Below are 24,178 nucleotides of genomic sequence, written 5' to 3'. Positions count from 1 at the left end.
ACCCACACGTGCAATAATGGTAAAACACGTGCACTTTTGTTGATAAAGAGTGGAAATGAAAATGATACCAAAAATTTTAAATTTTATTTATCAATTAATCACCTTTTTACTTTATTATAATATTATAAATATAATACTTTATTATATTATAAATATAATAAAGTATTGCGATCGAAAAAAAAATCGGTATCGGGGTTTCAACGGAAATACACGTTTTGAGGGTCACTGATCCCAAAAAAGTGGTTTTTAAAAAATGTTGCGTCCGTCGGTATGTCGGTATGTCTGTTACCAAGTTGGAGCCTTCAATTTTCAACCGATTATTCTCAAACTCGGTACATAGGTTCAGTTTGGTCATAATTCCAGACGATTTTTTCATTTTTTCCCTAGGCCTTTTTTCAAGGGTACTTCCTTCTAGGCCAAAACTGGATTTTTGGGGTTTTCTCAAAAACGGCTCTAACGATTTCGATTAAACTTGGCACAAGGCTAGACCTTAAGGTGTTCCTAGGATTGGTATAAGCCACATATCCGGAAAAATTCGAGAAGGCCTACACCATGGGGAAAACATTTCCAAATACTGGAAAATGGGATTTTCTAGGGAGGCTGAGGGGACAGCTGTGAAACTTCGTATCAGGGTTTATATCAACAAGGTCCTAGGTTTGATGTAACTACTCTCTGTGACCTCTAACCTTGGATCCGTGGAGCTGGAGGGGATGAAATCGTCAAAAGTGGTCAAATCAACCCTACCCAAAATTGATCAAATATTATTTAAAATGTCTTTTTTAAGTAACTTTTGTAACTTGGTAATCTTTGCTTAACCTCACCCTTACCAAACTACATCCTTCTAAATATTATATTAAATCCAATAAATACCTAAGCCTGTTCCTCATTACCGTATGATTCCAAGAATAATATATCAATGACAAGAGTAATATATCAATTTTATTATACGTCATAATAAAGTAGAAGGTGTCATTTGAAATTTCAAAGTTGGGGTGGCTAGGAGCGAAGGGATGATACTTAAAATTCTCTAGGTTTTAGTTTTGAACTTCCCCCTCGATATCTAAATCGATGTGTTTTCACTCAAATCAATAATCACATCAGGTCAAAAATTATTACGGGTGGATACTTTTGAAACGATCACACTATATATAGAAATAACAATAAAAATATTCACCAACATTGATAAATCATTTTTAATTATATTAAAAGTATTTAATATTTACATCTTTTATAATAAGTACTTATTCCTTTTATATTTAATTTAATTATTTTATATTTAATTTTTATTTAATTATATATTTAATAATATGAAACTTTTATAAAAATCATAAAATTTGTGTAACGTACTTTATGGATGGCTTCTAAGAGTTATTATTCTAGCTATTTTAAACTCGATGACGCCAACAATACGCAGCGGTTAACAACTAAAAAAGTATACAGAATGTTCGATTTACATCTAGGCATATAAATATCACGAGTATGACAGAATACATGCGTTAAGCAATGCATCTAAGTGGAAAGTATTATATACATGTTTTGAAGCTTCGATATGCGTTGAGATAGTTGTAAGACGCTTGGAGAGTGGGAGTTTCTTAGTTGAATAGATGAACTACAACATAATACAAGTCACTTTTGCAATTTCATATAACACCTATTATACCTCTTACTTACATGCCTAAATGTAAATCGAACATTCCGTTTAATATACCTAACTGATAGGTAAACGGGAAACCCTTGAAAAAGTGCGTAGAAATGAAAATGACTGACCAATCACTGAAACACGAAAAAATTACAAGAGTAAAAAGTGTTTTATTTTACCCGTTTTCATCTTAGAAATTATTTTCGAATATAGGTTTTTAGTTAACAAATTACTGTTTATTAGTTAACAAATTAATTTGTTTATAACAATTAATAGTCTACTCGTACAAATTTGTTTTTTTTACCAATTGATTCCTTTAGATCCAAGGTTTACGAAAAGTACAAATATGTTGAGTCGCATTCATATTTTCAGTGATTGGTCAGTCAATATAATTTTTAAAGGGGTTTGCCGCTTGTATGTAAAGATATACTGCCAAAAAAAACCTATCATAAAGTGAACTCTGCTTTATGTTTTTATCGGTTATAGGATTATACTTTTTTTTATCAGTTAAAAAAGCAAGTCTTAAAATTGAAAAATTTTGGGTGGACAAACGTGGACAAATAATTGTCAAACGGATGACATCTGCATTTTATGAAAATTTGCATCTGGGGGTACTAATGTAAAATTTTTTAATTTGGTCATATCTTCCAATTTGAGGGTGGACGCAAACGAAAATTTTGGGTGGACAAATGATGGACAAATGAATCCAATCAGCAGTTTATGAAAATTCGTATTTTGGGGTGCTATTTTCACAGGGCTACACATTTCCCAGTTTTTTAATGAAATGCAAAATAAAATTCAATAATAAAACAGATGCATAGGTCTATTTATTTATCTAAACATTAGTAATACATAAATTAATCAAAATATTTAAATTATATGCATACATTATTTACGATAATGCAAAATAAAATTGATGTTTACGCTTGGTATACATCAATAGCATCTATATATAGACGAAGAAACGAAGCACTAAAAATGATCGAAGTTCGAAAAATTTTAGCAGTTAGTAGGATTTGAATGCGGTTTTCGGCATTCGATTCGTTAGGGTGCAAAAAAATTTTGTGACCTACTTGGATTAATAAGAAATTAAAAATATGCAGTTAGAATGATTAATATACATTTTATAATTGCATTTTAAATTGGCCGTTAATATTAAATTCACACTTCGGTTAATAGTGATGAAAATGATTCCAAACTTGTTACCCGGGGGTTTTAAGTGTCGCTGAACACGAATATAGTGACAAAATTAGTCTGAGAGATACATGGTGCAACGGTATCTTCGTCGCTTCCTGGAGTTTTCGAGAAATTCATATAATCAGTCCAAACTCGTTATTAAGGGGTTTTGGGATCGCTGATTGGGAACAGAATTGATTTCAGTCCAGAGGTACCTGGTGCAACGGTATCTCCGACGCCTCCTTCTTTTTCTTTGACTTTAAAGTGTTAACTTTTGAATTTAAAGTGTTATTTCATCTCTTACCTTTTAAGATCTAAATTGAATATTAAAGCAATCCCGAAGAACTAGATTCACTCTAATAGTCAGGAAATAGTGACCCTCATCAAACTCCGCAACTTTTCTTTGAGGAATTTTTGGATTGATTAACTACAGTACGAGCTATTATAGCCATAATAGATTAAAATGATCCACCCTGTATAAAGATTGAACAAAACTATGAGTAGAATAAAAAGTATTTGTATTTATTTTCATTATTTATTTTTCCAGAAATACATCAACAAGCACCACCTCGTATATATAATACACAACCTAGAGCTGGTAGTGGTGCTATAAATAACCTTGACGATGAAGAATCAACATATCCAATGTTATGTGATCGTGAATTACATTCGTTGCATAGGAACGTGCCAGCATTAAGACGTCGTGACATTGATACGGCCGCAATACGTTCACATTATTATCCAGAAGGGGGTTGGGGATGGATTGTATGTGGTGCAGGATTCTTAGCACATTTATTAACATCCGGTTTACAATTGGCATTCGGTTTATTATATTTATATACAACAAAACATGTATCTAGTCGACGTAATCCAGCCGATCGAGAACCATATGTTATGTATACAGGTAAGAGTTTTAGAATTATTTGCCAAAATGGTAAAGGCAGGGCTATGGGACTACTGATCCCTGGGAAATAGAATACGTGAGAGAGATCCTTCAAAGAGCAATTCCGTGATATAATACCTACATTAAAAACCGTTACAACATAAAAAAAATGTTCTTCGAACTGTGGACGAAAAGAGAGACGTGTTCTGTTCGTGATCTGTAGTCCTTCCAATGTTGTTGTCATTATGTAAAGGTGATGTGGGGGAACCTTTTTCGGTAATGGTAGGTAAAATCATTGATTAGGGGATAGAGGATGCGAGGGTGAAAGTGAAAATCTGCTCGTGATATGTTATATGTCCACCCTTTATCCAATACAATTTACGTCACCTAAGAAGTACAGATTGAAGTGGGCCGATAATTAGGTCATTTTTTGTTTTGACATTTCATAAATTAGGGAGATACAATTTATGGACATTTATTAATAATAATGTAGTGTTAAGTTTGAACTTTTTATTAAATAATGCAATTACCTATAAGTACATTAAGCAATATATTATATAATAAACAAATCCTTATTAGTCCTTACTAATATTATAAATGCGAAAATAACTCTGTCTGTCTGTCTTTCTGTGAGTTACGCAATCTCGCCTAAACTAATGATCCGATTTAAATGAAATTTGGTACAGAGATAGTCTAGTTAGTTATTTTCGCTTTTCAATATTAGCAAGGACTAGTAAGTATTTGTATATTACATAATATATTGCTTAATGTGTAGGCAATTACATTATTCAATATAAACTCCAAACTTAACATTACTCACATTATTATTAGCAGATGTCCATAAATTGTATCTTCTTCACCCAAATTTATGAAGCAGCAAAACAAAAATATGATTTTTTCAATTTTTTTTTCCATACCTTAGGCGAGATCTAGTCATCAGCTCACTTCAATTTTCACTTCTTAGGGGACGAAAATTATATGGGAAAAAAGATGGACATATTACATAGCACCAACAGATTTTCACTTTCATCCTCCTATCCTCAATTCCCACATCAATGATTTTATAAGCAAAAAAACGTTTTATTTTCCTGATTTATTGATCTAAAGTGTAAATTGGATAATTTCGTTAATAATTCGAAATTAGATTTTTTCAAGATAAATTAATTTTTTAGGGTTTTTTAAAGTTTATTATAAGGTTCAATGGTATCATACAAAATTCTATCACAAAAAGACTGTACCTAATTACTCGAAAACCAAGTGAAAAAATGAAAATTTTTACTTTTACTTTTTGCTTTATGTTGGTGTAAATGGGCAAATTCTACCTTCAAAACGTGGCGCTACGTATACAGTGGTGGATTTACACTAGGGGCTTTCGGGGCTAGTGCCCAGGGCGGCAAATTTTCTAGGGCGGCAAAATTTGAAAAGTGGAAAAAAATTTCTTTTATAGTCATCAAAAGTTCTCTATAGGAATTTTTTATTCTTTCAATTAATCATTTATTATTTAGGGGATAATTTAACAAATTCAACTTATACATTATTTGTCAAATCGGACGTACTTCAACGTTTGAATTGTGATGATTTAATCGACCAATTTGCAAATCAAAAAGTCAGACGTGTTTGTCTGTGAAAAAAATTATTGTTATATAATTATGAGTCAAGCTTAGTGCAAAATTTGTAGTTCTAAGAACAAAAACATATTTTCTTACATTATATTGAGTATATAATAAGCATAATAAATTATTTGCAATTCATTAAATATTTTAATTTTTTTTAAATAAGATATCAAATCTATATAACTTTGAGTGAAATTTCAGTGATGGGGCGGCATTTATTCGACTGCCCAAGGGCGGCAAAATTTTAAATCCGGCCCTGTACGTATATCGCAATCATGCAATATCACTATTCGCTAAAAAAAAATTTGAACAAGTGGCGCATACATAATTAGTATTTCAATCCTTGCAAAATTCTCTGGGTAAAAAAAACAACTGCAAAACGATTCTTCGAAAAAGGTAGTGAATTTATGTTGGTTTAAGTTATCACGGAGAGACTTTTATTAATTAACAGTGATATGTATGTAAATGATTGAATATTTATCAAGTTGATAAGAACAATTTTTTTCATATTTTGTTTGCGGATATCAATGTAGGTATTATTTCCAAGAATTACTATTTGACGAATTTCCCTCACGGTGTAGATATTTCCCAAGACGGGACTGCCTTTGCGATTTTAACAGGTTAATGTCCATTCTCATGACTATTTTTTTCATATTTTGTTACGATTATCAATGTGGGTATTATTTCCAAGAATTACTATTTGACGAAATTCCCTCACGGTATAGATATTTCCCAAGTCTATACAAAATTGATATGACGATCCAATTTCCTTCAAATAAACATTCAGTTAGAACATTATATAAACTTTTCATCAAATTGTTTGTTATGTAGAAATGAAATGCTTCTAATATAATTTGAATGTTTTAAACAAAACTTTCTACAAACTCTCTTTGGGTAAAATTCATTTATCATTTAATATGGTATTTTTTATTTTTCTCCAAATTTATAATAAAATTTATTCAACTGATGTTTTTTGTTGAGATGTTGGTGTAATTGCATTCATTGTTTGTTAAATGAAAACTTTTACATCGTTCTCATTCTCATAGTTTTCAGCCCGAAATCAACATATAAATTTTTTTATGTCGTGTACCGTGGGTTCTGAGTTGCGTTCGTCTTATGGAGTTTGATCCTTAAGCCAAAGAATTTTCCTCAGACTGTGCAGTCGGAAATTGGCTATAATCATATACACTATAGTCTATCAAGTATGGAAACGGTCGAAGAAGTTTTTCGACTTCTTCAGCCGTTTTATACTTTATGACACCTTGCATATATTCTACTATTCCAACATAGCTTAGTAAAAGCGAGTTTAAGTGTATGTATTCTTTGACAGACCAAGTTGTTTCCAGGAGAATTTATGAACCTTAAGCAATTTAACAGAATCTTGTAAAATTCATTGAAGTTTGCATCCTTCTCCTTTTTTCAAGGCCGTCAGTCCTCCTCTTTAATTTGTAAATTTTGTAGTAAACTTCCTAGCGATGCCTGCAAGCGACATATGACAAGGTGCATTTTCGCATTTGAAACTTTATATCCACAAGCAAAAGATTTATTAATATAACATCAATTTAACGCTTGATTCTAGTAAGACTAGAGTTTTCTCAGTAGGTATTTTTTATTAAAAAATAATACTTGGGAAAAAAACAATGTTTCAGCATGGATGGGAGCAATGTGTTTATGTGTATCATTTCTATCAGCTCCAATTATAGTAGCTGTATGCCGGCGAAAATCAACACGATTAACTGCCGTACTTGGCGGTTTAATTATGGCGTTGGCGTGCTTGTTCACATCATTTGCCACACAATATCATCAAGCATTACTCAGTTATGGGTTTGTCCTTGGCGCTGGCGCCGGAATGGTACGTGAAACATCTGGATTAGTGCTTGCACATTACTTTAAACGAAGACGTGAATTCGTTGAGATGGTTGTACAAGCTGGTACTGGAGTTGGAGTTGCACTATTTTCTGTGCTCTACAAAGAAGCAGTGGGGTTTGTTCGTTTTTCTTTTTTTTTTTTTACTCTAAGTTAACTCAAAGTTATGCCTTCAAATCAAAATTAAATTTCTCTGTTTTTAATTTAAAAAACTAATACAGTAGTCCCGCGGTAATCGGGCCCCCTTGTGATCTGCCATAATTATAACGGCAATGCAGATTTATTATAAATATATGAATTCTTCGTGTCTGAAATTAGAAAATGATTGAAATCTTATCACTTTGATATGTAATTTGACGGATTACGAGGTATTTTTTTCCAAAAAGTTTCGGGCTACAGGGGGATTGCGGAAGTACTCTATAGTCCGACAAATTCGATAATTCGACACCACCTTATATTCGTCAAATTGAAGTTTGTACGTGCAATCAAAAAATTATTAAATAATATAATATGCGTTAATGCTAATAATAAGAATAACAATTTTTTATTTTTAGGAAACTTGGTTGGAGACTTGGTTTACAAGCTGTAACAGGGTTGTTAACCGTTGGTTTCTTTCTTGGAATTGTATATCGTCCAGCAAGCTTATATCATCCTCAACGTAGAGCAATAATGCATTTAAAAAATCAACGTAAGAAGGTTAAAGAAAAGAAGACACATATACGTGTAAAAAAACCGCCATTATTTGATTTTTCACCATTACGTAGTGGAACTTTACGTATGCTTCTTGCAGCAGCTGCAACCGCTGCGTTAGGTTTATATACTCCTGTATTCTATCTGGTAATAATAATTTATTTATATGCTTAACCTTCGATCGGACCATTCAATTCAATAATAAATTGATATGCAAATAACTCCAATTCTAAAATAATAAATGAAACAAACTCTTGACTAAATATTTCCAATATTATATAATTATTAATTTGTACCTTTTTTAGGCACTGCAAGGATACAATGAGGGCTTAGAAGATAGTGCATTAGTAATTTTACAAACATTCCTTGGTTTTGCGACCGCATTAGGTTGCGTTGGTTTTGGGCTAGTTACAGTACGCCCTAGTTCACAATGTTTAATTAGTAGACAGTACTTATGTCAAGCTGCTATGGTTGGAATTGGTAAATACTTCAAATTAATTATATTGTTTAAAATAATAGCGTAAGATCCCAAGACATCCTAAATATATATTTTTTTAATTTTCAGGTGTTTCATTATTAGCATTGAGCGCTGTCCAAGGATATCATGGCTATGTATTATTCGTATGCCTTTACGGCATATGTTTAGGTGGTTTTATGTATTCATTAAAAATGTTTACATTAGAACGTGTACGTGCCAGACATTTTACAAAAGCATGGGGTTTTGTACAAGGTGCTGAATCCATACCAATATTAATAGGTGTACCAATAACTGGTTACATAAATCAAACAAATCCAAAAGCTGGTTATTATTTTAGTTTTGTATTTACAATGATCGGTGCTGTTCTTTTATTTTTTGTAGGCTATGCCAAAAAACCAGAACCATCAAATTCATTTACATCAAATATAAATAGTGAATGTTTATGTCCAATATCACCGCAATTTAATAATCATCGTTATAATACAACAAATAGTTATAATTCATCAAATCATTTTAATTCAAATATAAATACTGTACCAAATCATTATGAGCGTGTTATGAATCAATATAATAATCATAATCATCATGCATCATTTATTAATCGTAATCCACATCATCGACATTCATTTAAAATCATTCGTGAACCGAATCAGTATCACTATAGAGATGGTTTACATAAAAGTTTATCGTATGCCGCTCATATGAATTATCCTGATGGACCAGCAATGGTTATACCACAATCATCGGTTCATTGTATTACAGATCAAGCTGATTTTATGAATTGTAACCAATATTTTAAGCCACAACAATTGCGTAGTTCAAAGAGTGTACCGGAAGGTTTAGCAACACGTTGGGATAATCATCATTGGGCTAACTATAAACGACCAATTATACGTAATGTACAAGTTATAGAACAAATAACTACCTCGGTTTAAATTAGTTTTTTTTTAACTTGATTTTACGTGTTCGTTTGGATAAATCTTTATTCCGTTTTCTTCCGTGAAAATACTACTCGGAATTCAAAAATGCAATGTCTTCGAAATAGAAAATACGTTCAATAGTTTTGTCTTAAGAATTACGATTGACATAAAACATCCTATAGTAATTTAACTATAATTCAATAGGGTATTAAGCTTTATAAAAATTAATTAGAAAATGTAATAAAAACGATAATTTATTAAGCAAAAAACCGGATTCATCAAATTTTCTTCATAAAAGTATGTGACTATATATTAAATTTTTTATTTAAAATTAAGTTCTCGCTAAAACATGATTATCCATTTTTATAATGTCACTTCGATAATTCGTAAACGAACTACAAAAAACCGTCAAATTAACATTTAAAATTAAAAAATAAAACTTATAGAACAGTAAAAGATGTTTCAAAAATCGGCTAATAAAGAAAAATGAAAGAAATCGCTCGCAATTTGCTAAAATCTCATAAATAATAATTAATAGGCAACTTGTATCATGTATCTTGTATATATATAGGAGACTTTCTATAGATATAGATAGTCACTCATCACGATATCTCTGGAACTATAAGACCTAGAGACTTGAAATTTGGCAGGAATATTCCGTTTGCCAAGTAGAGGTCAGCTAAGAACGGATTTTACGAAATTCCACCCACAAGGGGGGTTGCGGGGGTGTTCATGAATAAAATATTCATATTTTTCAATTATGGCTTTTAATAGTTCAAAACTTGGTCAGAATGTTTTAAATTACATTTAGAAATTTTTTTAACCTTCGGAGGGTAGAAAGGTGTAGCGAGAAAGTGGGAAGGAATTATCGAATATTTACAAATATACTTAAGTGGGATATCAAATAAAAGAGCATGACGTGTACATTACAAAACTGTTATCCAACGCAAGGAAATGTGGAGGGAGGGGTGCAAGTGGGGATGTTGCCCAGCAAAGCGGGCGGGTAACAGCTAGTAAGTTATACATGTATAACAGTTTTTCGATTTTTGACAAACACAAATATTTATGTATTACAAGTTGCCTATTTATTAATTATTAAGACAACTTTTGCATTGATCATTTAATTAACCCCCGAACTAAAAAAAAAGGATAAGTTTGACCGCTATGTGTCTGCCTGTCTGTGAATCGTAGCGTCTAAACGGATGAACCGATTTTGAGTTTTTTGGTTGTGTTTAAAAGGTAATTTAATAGAAAATGATCTTAGTTATGTTTCAATTGCGATTTAAGGGTTTCGTACCCGAAAAAAATTGTCGGTTATCTTCCAAATCGGCTCAATTTGGGAAAGGTTTTAAGGAAAAAGGCAATTTAATGAAGGGTGTTCTTAGATATGTTTCAAATGCCAGTTTAGGGTTCCATATCCGCAAAATTATTCGGAAGTTTTTTAAGTTTTGTAAATTTCACTTGTTACCATATTGTTTATCAACAAATAGAAACATTTGCACAACTAACTACTACTTTACCATTGATATTTGACGCCTAAGAAACACATTCAATGAGGTTTAAGCAAGATGCGAGCAGTTTCTTTTATTTTCCTTTATTTGTGACATCCTTAACTGCACTATTAGATATGATTTACAATAAGTTTTTTTAAACAAATTTGAATTGAAAAAAATAACATATTAAACCTATTACTAATTAATAGGGCTTTTCATTATAAAATTGCGATTCAGTTTTGTGAATCGATTTAAAATTTGATGAAATAGCAAATTTTTAAGAGTTGAAAATCTGCTATTTGCCTAAGATTTTAAAATTTGATAAAATAGCAAATACTTATCCTATTAGAAAATGTGGACGCTGAAGCCTAACTTTGAATCAAGAAAACGGAATGAAAATAAAACAAACAACTTAAAAATTGTTAAGATAGCTTTAAATAAATTTTTAAAGATCCAGGTAAAAACCATAAAAAATTTGAAAATAATTTGCAACGGTTTGAAATTTTGTAGATATACGTTGGTAAGTATAATTGGTTATGATCCAGCAATTGACATTACATTACATAGACTGAGTGTCAAACGATTTTAAGCGTGCCAACATCTGAGGTAATTGTTTAGGTCAAATCCATTGTATATTCGTAAAAAAATGTAAAGTGATAAGTGAAAAAGTTCAGTGAAATCACGATATTATAGGTAAAACATTTTGTGATATGAAAATTTGCCATTCAATGTATGTTTTTTTGATAAATATCCCTATATTCAATGTATATTTTTTTGATAAAAGTATTTTTTGGATAAATGTCATTAGCTTACCTAAGCAATTACCTCAGGTTTTAGCACGCTTCTCACTGTAGTCTGTACGGAAAGATAGGTGATGCTTAGTCTATGTATAACTATAAAGTCAATGGGTCCAGCTGATATGAGCGCTCGTTATTGCTCAGTTAGTAACGACCCCTCATATATCGACAATTCGTCTAAACGCAGCCATTATATGCAACTTTCAACTGCGGTTAATTTGTAGTCTTAACCTTTTTTTCTTTAAAATAACAAGTTTATTTATGTAACACGATCAATTATTTTTGAAAAATTTACCCAAAAAAGTTTACTAATGATCTTATCCGGCTTAAAGCCCCTTGGCAATCCCATACATTACCAATGTCTTTCTAACCACAAAAAACATATAATGAATGGTAAAGGAGCATAATGGTTTTTTTTTTCTGCCAAACATGAATTTTGAGATACGCCAAAACTACCTCATTTGACGTTTAGAGTGAAATAGGCGATAAATTAAAAGAGAAAATTATTTGCAATCTTTAGATCAGATCTACCATTAACGAGATAAACTGTAATTATCGTTTGTAATCTAGTAATTCTAGAAAATAAAATTTAATATAATTTACCCTCTTAAATTTTTTTGCTAGTTTTGTCATTCATGAACTCAAATAACTAATCTCAGGTCCGAACGCACGAAGAGGGTTTTGGACCTCACTATTCGTTTATGCGAGAAACTTAGATATAAAATGTAAAAGAATAAACCGTAGTAAAATTTATTTTCTACTATTTGGCGTGTCATACAAAGTGTTCATTATGTACTATCTGGTAGTGGATCCAAAAACTGTAAAGAATAAAATTTTAATTTATACTCAGCCTAATCATATCACTCTTATCTTCTAAAGCTGTCGTTTTAGAGAATTTTGTATGATAAGAAACAATTAAGCTAATTGTTATAAATTATTTTCAAAAAAAATAATTTTCCTGGAATAGTAAATCAAAAGTCATTTTAAATATTTGATTTAAGGAATTGATTAAAATTTTAAGTAAAAAAAATAATTTACGATCAAAAAACGAATTATATATAGTATGATATTATATAGCCCTCAATTTATTTGATATTTTGAGAGACGAAATTATAATCAAATTAGTAAAAAATATAGCAATAATTTATTTATTTATTTAAAATATCTTTTTAAACAAGGCAATGAGGACGCGATTGTTATGAAAATCTTGTGATACAATAGGTACAGAAATAACTAATCTAAACCAAATGATATAGGGCCCCCGGACTACAGAGAACCCTAACGTGTGTGCTCTGAAAACATGCTTAAAATCTGAAATTCAAAAAATGCATTCCATTAAAGAAGTCATGGAATTATTGCTGATAAAATTCAATAGCCATGCATCTGGTTTTCCGGAGGTAATAACAACATGCTTTCTATTCTTGAACCTTCCATATACAACCGCAACAGCTGACAAAAGTTTTTTAAAATTAAAACTGATAAAAATTACTTTAGGACTTCGATGGGACAGGAAAGGCTATCTATCAGACTTTTCACTATTGTCTATAGAGGGAGAAATTTTAGAAAAACTGAAATCATCTTCAGCTATGATTTAATAAATCAATTTGCCGAAAAAAAGATTAAAAACAAAGTATATATTTAATTTGAATTGTTTGGCTAGCTCAATGTCTAGGAGAAAGTGATAACTTATAACCAATAAATATTTAATTTAATTTAATGCAAGCATTTTAGTTTCATTCGTGAGAAATCTTTATTCTTAATTTGGGCCCCCAACTAATTTTGATACAGGGCCTCTCCAAGGCGAGCTGCCTTCAACATTTAGTTCTAGATTCGAACCTGCTAGCAACTTAATGAATCACGGATAATACAGCAACCAATTTATGAACTTATATCACAAAAAAAAATTTTCGAAACAATTACGCTCTCCTTGTCTATTTATTTATGTAAAATATTAAATTGTTACTTTAAAACAAAACTGTATAAATTTTTATTTTTTATAATCTATATATATTTCAATAACCATTTATTATTTTATTAGTCGAAGAGCCATAACAAGTTTACTTTCTATCGAAGAACAGTTTTAAAATTTTTAGTTAATAGTCTAAGTACATTAGTTATGTACTATAGAAAGAAACTAAGACGTTTACAGGTTTTTATTGTAGGAATCGTTTAATAAATTATTAAAGATGAAAAAAGCGCGGAGTGCTATTAAATTAGAAAGTGGAAATTGAAGATAGGGATGAAAAAACATCCCTTTTGTTCTTTTGCATCCCTATCTTCAATTTCCACTCTCTAGTTTAATAGCACTCCGCAAATAACCCATTGAACGATTCCTGTAAAACCTGCGAACAGCTTAGATACTTATTGCCCTGTTCGATAAGACATAGTCAATATAGCAATGATGAACATACTAAAAAATATAAAATCTTCAAAATAAAATATGTATTTACATATAGTGAGTGTGATTCGAGTGCGATTTCATGGTGATGTCTGACGCTAACTTTTAGCGTCAAAGATCACATGGTATAATTTCATCGGATTACCATCTAGATAAAGGGCGTGCCCTAGCGAAACCCTAAGGCAGGTTCAGATTCATCGGCTCAAAATCTACGTATAATTTTTCAACTTTTCACTATTGATACCTAATTTTTTTATGTTTTAATAATCTCATGTATAATTTTTATTGAAAAACTTATTTTTTAGCAGAATAGGTAAATTCCAATAATTTTTATATTTTAGGAATTTTTATATTGTACTTGTGAAAATAAGACTTCCAATAATTTATCTGTAGGCATTAAATTTTCGTTACCCTTAATGAAGGTTAGGTTAGATTAGAGTAGCTGTCCTATGGTGAGACACACTTAGACCATAGGGTCCGTTGTGATACCGACAAAGGGTTGGCCCATCCCCGGCCACTACTCCATGAACCATTTGGAGCTGTTTAAAAACAGCAGGAGAGCTTTGACGTCGATGGACTTCAGGTCGGAGAGGTCGTCAAAGAGAGGCTGGCTCAAGTAAGTCCATCTCCTCATGACAAGAGCTGGGCAGTGACAGAGAAGATGAGACATTGTCTCCTCCTCCTCACCACTGTGACAGCTCCTGCAGTAGTCGTGATACACTGCCAGGCCCATGCATGTCGCCCAACCAGTCTCATGTAATAGCCGCAATAACTTTGCGAACAGAGGCCCTTTGAAGTAATATAAGATCTTCGAAACGCCTGCAATTGTACTCAGACTATATCTGTCTTGTAGTTCCACAAGTACGTTCCTCCCTTCATCTAAGATTGGCCCTTTTTAAGATATCCTCTTTGAGGAGCAACTTGCAGTTCCCTTAACGAAAGTCAAGGAAAAATGTGGTTTGAAGCGATGGGAATCTATATGAAAAAAATTTCTTTACTGCAGTTTTATTATTTTTTAATATGTTTCCTTATTAATTTTCCTAAAATTTGCATGCTGTTGTATGAAAAAAATAAACTTGTTATGGGTTCGTAGAATTATTCATTTTTCATTTGTTGATTTTGTATACAAATTTAGGATCCGAAAGTGGTGAAAATCACAAAAGGATTCATCATTGTATTATAAATAAAGACTGTTATTTTGTAATGATTTTAGTAATAATTTTTAAACGAATTGTTATTTAAATAAATTTTTATGTAAATTAAAATAATAGAAATATTAATTTAATTATGAAAATTACACAAAACTTAATTAAAAAAATAATATGTAAGCCAACATTTTGACTTCAAAAAGTGAATTGTTTTTAAAAAAAGGGGAAGTAAGACAACTTTATTTAATTTTGCATTACTTATTTTCAACTCCAAAATTTTTCAGGCCTGACTTCTATTGACTTGATAATGATTTCGCGAATATGGCGATTTTAAGCATGAATGTCACAGGTTTTAGGCAATATTTAATTTATTTTATTATCGTTAACTATTTTCCACAACTGGTTATTATAAAAATTTTAATATGACTAATATTCATCGAGAAATTGTCACAATAACAAATGATAATTAACAAAGCAGTCGTTTCTCGTAAATAATACTTCGAATCCAAAAACTGCGTAATTACTTTTTTAATGGAAATTCAATGTAGAATTGCTTTTCTTCTGTCTATACTTATCTGAGACACCTTGTCTAAACTAAACATTGGAAAATGTTTTCATTTCTACTTAAATAAAGTAAACAGTATCAGCAAATTAAATTAGCTTTAAGGAACATGTTTTGTGTAATTTTAATAACAAAAAAAAATTGTGTGCTTTTGTAAACGTGACAAATTTTAGTGCCGAAAAACTTTTTTTCTCTTTTTTGTAATTGCACGCTTTAGAGAAAAATGGAAAATGAACTGCTTATAAACGCACATTGTTTCTTGTTAGATTATACGTTATATTCTTTCCTGTAAAAAGCATAACGTTTACAGATACCCATGTACTTAGATGCTTTCTTTCAGACTTGCCGAGCCACGATTATTTCCTATAGGATTGAACTACCGAGATTAGTTTTATAAGTATTTCTAAAACCTGCTTATCTTGTCATTAACCCCTAAAAATCTTTAAAAATAAAAATTTTACATAAAATTTTATTAAAATTTGCTTCCCTTCAAGGGTATCGTAATTGAAAAACAAATAAACGTGCAATTGACACATCCGAAATTTTTATCCCATTTAAATTTAAATTTTTAGTGATTTGTATTTGTATGAGCAGATTTGGTCTCATAATAAATTACTTGTAATAATCTTTTAATGTTTCGTTTAGAGCTTCCGCTGTAGACAGACCTTCGGCCAATTTTCGATATTACGTACTTTGCCAAGTAGAGAAAATTGTACGACTTCTATAGTCGATGGGTTTTGCCAGTAATAAGCCTTTATTTTTCTTCCTTTTTTTCTTTCGTTCTTACCCTTTTTCAGCACGTCTATAAGTAATAAAGTAATAAGTCGTCAAACTCAATTTTAGTTAGTGCGTAGGCTAATAGAATATATTGTTTGTTCTTGTATCCAAATAAAATTTGTCACGTTGAAGAAATATTCCATTGAATATAATCATTTTTTAAAATCATCAAACTAAAATTTGTATAATTTTATTTTAATAAAAAAAATCAAATTTCAAAAAGAGATATATAATAAAAATAAAATGTAATTAGAATGAAATTATAGAAAATGAAAATAAATTGTACAAATGTTCGAAAAAAGAAAATTGTATTACATTTGAAAATTTAAATTTATTGGTATAAAATTCAAATTTTCGAACCGATTACCAAAAGAATTCCTTTAAATCTTCAAGTTACCTGTTAAATAATTGTAATTTTCGGTGATTAATAAAAAAAAATTATAGAAATATTTTATTTTGTTATTATTGTGGTATCAATATTATAATATAAGCGAAGTAAGCAAAATAAACAAGAAAATTGGAACAGAACATACATTTACACTGCCTGGACTGCCCATACATTTAGATGGTTAAGTATGTGATTCAATCAAATTAAACATTAGACCTTGCCTCAAATCAGATATTTTTGTTTTTTTGATATGTTGTTTGCAATGTAAAGGCAATATTATCATGCCGATTAGGATCATGCCGAAATATAAGAAAAACCTCGAAAATTTTCACCCTATTTCAGTTTTTGCCGATTTTGACCCGAAAGGATTGTTTTGTAAGGAAGGTTAAATTTGCAACAATTTGAGATCAAGCCGGTTTTTATAGGACCGATAGTTTCAGAGATTCAGCTTTTCAAAGTTTGTCTATTTTGTCAATTTACACGATTTTACAAAATTTCATCTTTTAAACCGTTAGAGATAGAACAAAAGTTTAAATATAAAAAGTTTTTCTTATAAAAAAATAAACAACTTTTGTTTGGAACATGTTTTCGTAAAAATCAGTGGTTTTCAAAAAAGCATTTTCTAGAATTTTATATTTTTCTAGAAAGATCACAAGACCACTAGTTGAAGCTACCTGAAAATTTTCAACTTCCTATCTTTTATAGTTTTGGAGAAAATGGACACCGAAATTTTTCCCTAATTTGCGCCCTTCACGGATAAACAATGATGTTTACGAAAAAATGTTTCAAACAAAAAGAACATTTATAAGGAACATGTTTTATATTAAAACTTTTGTTCTATCTCTAACGGTTTACAAGATCAAATTTTGCAAAAAATCGGATAACTTGAAAAAATAGACAAACTTATATGACTTTAGTAGGTATATGACTAGAAAAATGGTTTTCTGTGAAACTTTTTCAAACCGCCCCCAAAATGTTCTTAAGATCGTTCTGTTCAAAAGCTCTAATGGCTACAAAATTTTTTAACTGGTAGTTTTCGAGCTACGGCGATCAAAGCTATACATTATTATTATTATTATATAGCCCGTAGCTCGAAAACTACTGGTTTAAAAATTTTATGAGCGCGAGAGCTTTTGATCAGAACGATCTGAAGAACATTTTGATCTGAAGAAAAATAGTCGTAGCTTAAATCGCGCGTAGCTCGAAAAATACACGTTAAAAATTTTTGTGGCCGTGAGAGATTTTGATCAGAATGATCCAAAGAACATTTTAGGATGGAGTAGAAAAAGTTTTACAGAAAGACATTTTCCTATCTAATATTTCGGGGTTCTTTGTATATTTTTTTGTTAAAGAACAAAAAAAGAAAACGAAAATAGAAATGTTGGCGTCTCAATAATTTCACAGAAAGTAAATAAAAAAATCAAATGTCATCTACTTACCTGTTTTATCACCAAGTTTTCTATGAATGTGTATTTTTACAGAAACAATAGCATAGACAGTATTTTTTCTTATAATAATTTAAATTTATTATATTTCTATTAGAAAATTTATTTATTATACAAAGGGACGAGTAAATTGATTTTTTAAGAACTTAAAATTAATAGGTTTATTCTGATTGATTTGCATTCATTCTGGTGTATTTTCATTCGTCGGTGTCTCCTTTGCAAGTAAAGCTAATTCATCCTCTAATTGTGAGCAGGCTTGTTCTAATTCATAGTTATGTGATACAAGTGCAACCCACCGTGCTTCTAAACCACGTAGTTGATCACCTCCACGTGTTTGCAATGACTTTCGCTGCCAATTAACATCGTGTAAAGCGCTTCTTAATTCTTTTAATCTTGCCTGAGCTTTATCATCAACATTTTTTAAAGTTTCCAAATATCGCCTCCATGCAGCTGGGCCATGCGTTAATGCAAGTCGTAAATTCAGTAACCGAACACGCTGATGTTCTAATTGAGCACAACTATTATCGACACATTCAGCCCAAGCTTGAGGTTCACCTAAACGACCAGCTGGTGGTGGTGGTAATTCGTAACGTTTCATACTTAACGTATCCATAGGTGCACGATTTTGTAATCGTTCCAATTCTGTACGAAGTGCAGCTGTTTCAAATGCACTTAAATTTAATGGAGGTAAAGCCTCTAGATAATTTTTTGTTGGCCTATATCGTCTACATTCATCTTCAACCATTGATATTGCCTGTATAAAAATATTATCAAAAATTATTCAAGACTTAATAAAGAAATATTGAAAAATAAAAATGTGAGGTTATAAATTTAACTTACAGCTTCTCTAACACCGGGTTCATCGTAACCCTGGTCAATATAAGGAAGAGCATCAACTAAAGCTTCCGTTGTCATTTTTAAATCGATTTTATGGTAATGAGAACTAAAATTAAACTTTTAAAACAAAAGCATTATTTTCATATTATTTGTCAAATTAATACAATATTTATGACAGTTTATTAGAAAAAGAAAACTACAGTTAAGAGTCAACTTCTCTCTCTGAAACCATAGACTTAGAAGATTCATGGAAATTTTAACGTTCGATAGGCATTCGGCTCAGCATCTATTAAATAGTTTGTTTTTGTGAAATAAAGAACTTAACAAAATGGCAAATAATTTCAGCACTGATTCAGTTAATGAATCATTCATAATGTTCTTCAAGTTTCTTAAATGTAATTCATAAACTATTTATTTAAATTTTACTTATTCAATGTTAAGATTGCTAGAACATGTTAAGACATTTTAATTTTGATAATGAGTAAGAGTAGTCCCTTAATTCCAACATCTTAGACCTTTTTTATAAAAAAATTTTAAAAAATAATGAGAGTGAATTTTTATTATGCGTGCACACTGGTTGACGTGAAAACTACATGTTGAAGTTAGTTATAATTTTTTATCGCATGGAGTTAGTCGATAAACTTAATGTCAAACAGAATAAACAATGGTAATAAATGACACATGAAGTGACATCTATGAACACGGTAAATAACCTTATATAACCAAAATTACAGTTTACTATTGATAGCTGGGAGTTTCAATTCGCCAACTGGCGGTAATAATTCGTACTAATTAAAATCAAGAAGCCCCGAACTCAGTAGTTACAATTTCGACTACCAGGTGGCAATACTTGTACTTACCATTTTTTAAGGCCAATAAAAATATTCAAATTCAAGTCAGGTAAATCCCGCCAACTGGCAATACTAATTTGTACCATTAAACAGAAAGTAGATCGCTTTTTCAGTAGTTACAATTTAGACCGCCTGATTACTTAACGTTTATCAATAATGAGTTACCTTTTTTTTTCATTGAAGTTAACTGAAGTATGTATAATTTGTTTATATTATTTATAAATTATTATATTTACTATTTTTAATTGCAACTTCAAATAAAAATAACTTCTTACGACCGTATATATATACATAAGTACACACATCATTTTTTTATTACATGCAGTATATTAAAAAATTATTTAAATGAGGATATTTTATTACTTTATTTTGTATTATGGTTCAATGGTTTTTTGCCAAATGCCCGAAACAAAAACAGAACTGTAAACGATACGTTATATTATTCCATGTCCGATAGGTCATGTTATTCTAGGTCTGTAAATAATTGTAATTGTCTTGCCAGTCTATGGTCAATACAAAATCAGAAAAGTTTAGGAATAAACACGATAAGATTGACATCGCATTGATTTGGAAGGACACCGACGAATGTGACATTATTACTTCTCGTTGGTGGTAAAGAGAAGTCATTCGTAGACATTTTATAGTCGTTTTAATTGGATTGGTTTTAATTTTTAATATCAAACATTACAAATAAATTTCAAAATGGCATCACTTAAATTGTCACTTTTGGTATGTAGAACAAATAAATTCAGTTTACGTTAAACCAGTTGATAAATTCCCGTGTATAAAAAATCCCTTTTAATCTAATGACTTACATAACACCGAAACTCCCTGACCGCAAGACTATTTTGAAATAGAGGAAGAAAAATTTAAAGTGTCATGTAATTTATATTTTCTAGACACGATCACTTTCAACGAGCTCAATGGTTTCACAAATGGTTAAACCACCCATTCAAGTTTTTGGCATTGAAGGAAGATATGCTCATGCACTATTTTCAGCAGCTTCAAAACAAAAACAAATTGATAATGTCGAAAAGGAATTAAAATCTTTTCAAGAAAGTTCAAAAGCAGATCCCAAATTAAAAGAATTAGTTGACAACCCAACAATTAGGCGTGAAACCAAATCTTTGGCTATGAAACAGGTGGGAAATGTTTTTCATATCATTAAGTTATCATAAACTTATTTTGATTTTAAAATTCAGATTGCCACAGCTGCGAAATACTCATCAACAACTTCAAACTTTTTACAACTCTTAGCAGAAAATGGACGTTTGCGTAAATTGGACGGTATGATCAATGCTTACAATATAATTATGGCTGCTTATCGTGGCGAGGTAATATTATGATCAATATTTAAATAAAACGATATTTTATGTAATTAACACTTCCGCCTGCCACGAAAAAATGAAAATACTTTCAGATCGGAAAACGGGTATTCAAGGGATTGACTTAGCATTGGTTGACCCTTTTTGGTATTTTTCATTAGTGAGATTTAATCTCGTAACTGATACTCGTCTCGTTATACTTTTAACTAAAATACTGTTCCTTATAAAATAACTAAAAACTGTTTACACACGAAAATCCTTTGTTTTCAAAAGACTATAGATAGTATACAATGGAATCGAAAAAATTAATAATTTACTAAATACTTTTGTTCGAAACATTTTTCGAAAAACGAATGTGTTTGACAGAAATTAAATGAGTTACTCATAAATAATTGAGCTACAAAAATTTAAAATACTATAAATTCATGGTTGGAAAATGAGTACAAAAGTAAAAGCAGTCAAATTTGTCCAAGTTTTAAATGCAAGACATGTAAAATCCATATCTGCTTTATTTAAATCGCAAGAGCATTTTCATCTCACTTCCAAAATTCGTTAACTACGTTTTACCTTCCTAATTTTGGGAACAGGTTCTCAGTAAAGATCCCTTCCAGGCAGGGTTGGGAGGAGAACCTAGTTAAGCCAAAGGGCGTTGTTTTCTACACTGACGGATCTAAGTTAGAGAAGAAGGTGAGTTGTTGGATCTTTTCTGAAGATCATTATCTGCGTCTTATCATTTCGGCTGCCAGATCACTGTAGTGTGTATCAAGCGGAAGTGATGGCTATTCATGAGGTTTGTGAATGTCTAAGATTGAACACCCTTAGGTGCAGAGACATTACAATCTTCACCGACAGCCAAGCGGCCCTAAAATCCTTCAGCTCAGCCTATCTATCGTCAAAGGTAGCACAGGACTGCCATACGTCCTTAAATGAGCTGGCGGAACAAATGAATGTAAACTTGATATGGGTACCGGGACACAGGGGCATTCCAGGAAATTGTGAAGCCGACGAGCTTGCCAGAAATGGCACAATGCTGCCGGACACAAGCATCAATAAATACCCTGGAGTTCCATTTGCGAACTGTAAGTTACTCCTGAAAGAGGATATCCTGAAAAAGGCCAATCTTAGATGGAGGGAAGAACGTACTTGTGGTACTACAAGACAGATATGGTCTAAGTACAATCGCAGGCGTTCCGAAGTTCTCATATCATTTCCAAGGGCCTCGGTTCGCAAAGTTGTTGCGGCTATCACAAGACACTGGCTGGGCGGCAAGCATGCTAAACGCTTAGGCCTGGCAGTGTCACGACTACTGCAGGAGCTGTCACAGTGGTGACGGGGAGGAGACAATGTCTCATCTTCTCTGTCACTGCCCAGCTCTTGTCATGAGGAGATGGACTTAATTAAACCAGCCTCTCTTTGACGACCTCTCCGACCTAAAGTCAGTCGACGTCAAAGCCCTCCTACTGTTCTTAAACAGCTCCAAATGGTTCATGGAGTAGTGGCCGGGGTTGGGCCTACCCATTAACGGTATCACAACGGACCCTATGGTCTAAGTGTGTCCCACCCCAGGACAGCCACTCTAACCTAAGAGCATTTTAATTCCTATATTAATTTATAGAAAATTTAGATGAGTTAAAAACGAATAGAATTTTTGCTTAACTCCCGCGTTAAACTACTACTCGTTCACGTTCTGAGGTTCAACTCAAGAAGCGATACAGCAGTGATATCTTTCAGTTAAATCGTTCTGAGAATTCAATCATTCAAGACTAGGATAGGTTCCTATCCTGCGTTCACGTGACCGATTCGAAAACGTTATAATTCTACTTCGATTCAATCCTTGCTAGAGAAATGTATGCTGCCTCCTCATGGAAATTATATTTAAAGTTATGAAATATTAAATCTTCAAATTCCTATGTCTGAATAATATACAGAATTTAAAAAAAAAAAAAAAAAGTTTTCAATAAAAGCTTATGGTTACTTTATAAGAAACAATTTTCTAATTGAAAGACTTGCTTTACCAATCAAGAGAATGAATCTAAATAATTTCCTTCCAGAAGGAATCGGAAGATGAATACAAGCTTTACATTCAACGAAATCTTTTGTATTTAAGAGGAGTACGAATGACTTGACACACTCGGTATATACTACATGTTAGTTAATGCGAGCAAAAATAGGCCAACCGATGCTAACTGATATTTTACCTCCATAAAATAATTTTAAATATCATTTTTTTGTCGCAATTTGTCGATTTCACAAAAAATTTTCAAAATAGGGAAGAGAGTTATTTACCAAAATTTTGCTCAAATATTTAATAATAATAACAATCGAATATATTTTTAGGTCACTTGTGAAATAACAACAGCAACACCACTCAAACCTGATCAACAACAAAAATTAGAGGCTGTATTAAAAGCTTTCGTCAAACCAAATGAAAAAATTTTAGTTACATCCAAAGTCAATCCAGCAATTTTGGGGGGTATGCTTGTGTCTATTGGTGACAAGTATGTTGATATGAGTATCGCTACAAAAATTAAACGATACACCGATGTCATTTCAGCCGCTGTTTAAATACAAATGTGCAAGAAGAATTATAGTTGAAAAATAAATATAAAATAATGTCATGGATAAAATCTATTAAAATACATAGAAAATACAATTTTTTAATTTTGTATTCATTTTTATCCCTTTGTCCTGAAAATTACAAAGGCCTGCAAAAAAAAAATGCATGAGATATTTTTACTAAATTATATTTTTTCGAATGCGCTGATTTCGGAAGTGATGGCCATTTTTTTATCACGTAAGGGTTTTTTGCAAATACAAACACAAAAAAATGGTAAAAGCACTCGTTTATTAAAAATTGTAATTTTGAATAATATTTTTTAAAACCAATGAATA

General features: G+C 31.2%; 3 protein-coding genes across 3 annotated transcripts in view; 2 read left to right on the top strand and 1 right to left on the bottom strand.

Moving 5' to 3' along the window:
* LOC123301272 (monocarboxylate transporter 2-like) overlaps positions 1-9,280 on the top strand; it is a 42,615-nt gene extending 33,335 nt beyond the window's left edge. The window contains exons 2-6 of the mRNA XM_044884007.1: positions 3,363-3,719; positions 6,961-7,294; positions 7,732-8,014; positions 8,173-8,347; positions 8,433-9,280. Coding sequence (XP_044739942.1) covers positions 3,363-3,719; positions 6,961-7,294; positions 7,732-8,014; positions 8,173-8,347; positions 8,433-9,280 — 1,997 coding nt within the window. The remainder of the gene's footprint in view (positions 1-3,362; positions 3,720-6,960; positions 7,295-7,731; positions 8,015-8,172; positions 8,348-8,432) is intronic.
* Positions 9,281-18,397: 9,117 nt separating this feature from the next.
* On the bottom strand, positions 18,398-19,280 carry LOC123300641 (pre-mRNA-splicing factor SPF27). The gene is made up of 2 exons (XM_044883239.1): positions 19,114-19,280; positions 18,398-19,027 (listed from the first exon to the last, which is right to left on the bottom strand). The coding sequence occupies exons 1-2, from the start codon at positions 19,186-19,188 to the stop codon at positions 18,455-18,457; spliced, it is 648 nt and encodes a 215-aa protein (XP_044739174.1). The 5' UTR covers positions 19,189-19,280; the 3' UTR covers positions 18,398-18,454.
* A 1,262-nt stretch (positions 19,281-20,542) lies between these two features.
* On the top strand, positions 20,543-23,944 carry LOC123300070 (ATP synthase subunit O, mitochondrial). The gene is made up of 4 exons (XM_044882543.1): positions 20,543-20,690; positions 20,861-21,103; positions 21,164-21,295; positions 23,624-23,944. Exons 1-4 carry the CDS (start codon positions 20,664-20,666, stop codon positions 23,849-23,851), a joined length of 630 nt encoding a protein of 209 aa, XP_044738478.1. The 5' UTR covers positions 20,543-20,663; the 3' UTR covers positions 23,852-23,944.
* Positions 23,945-24,178: the final 234 nt, after the last annotated feature.

Source organism: Chrysoperla carnea, chromosome 5 (assembly GCF_905475395.1).
Source record: "Chrysoperla carnea chromosome 5, inChrCarn1.1, whole genome shotgun sequence".
In the NCBI taxonomy this organism is placed as follows: Eukaryota; Metazoa; Arthropoda; class Insecta; order Neuroptera; family Chrysopidae; genus Chrysoperla; species Chrysoperla carnea.
Note: the sequence above shows the minus strand (reverse complement) of the source record. Positions and strands in the feature narration are given on the sequence as shown.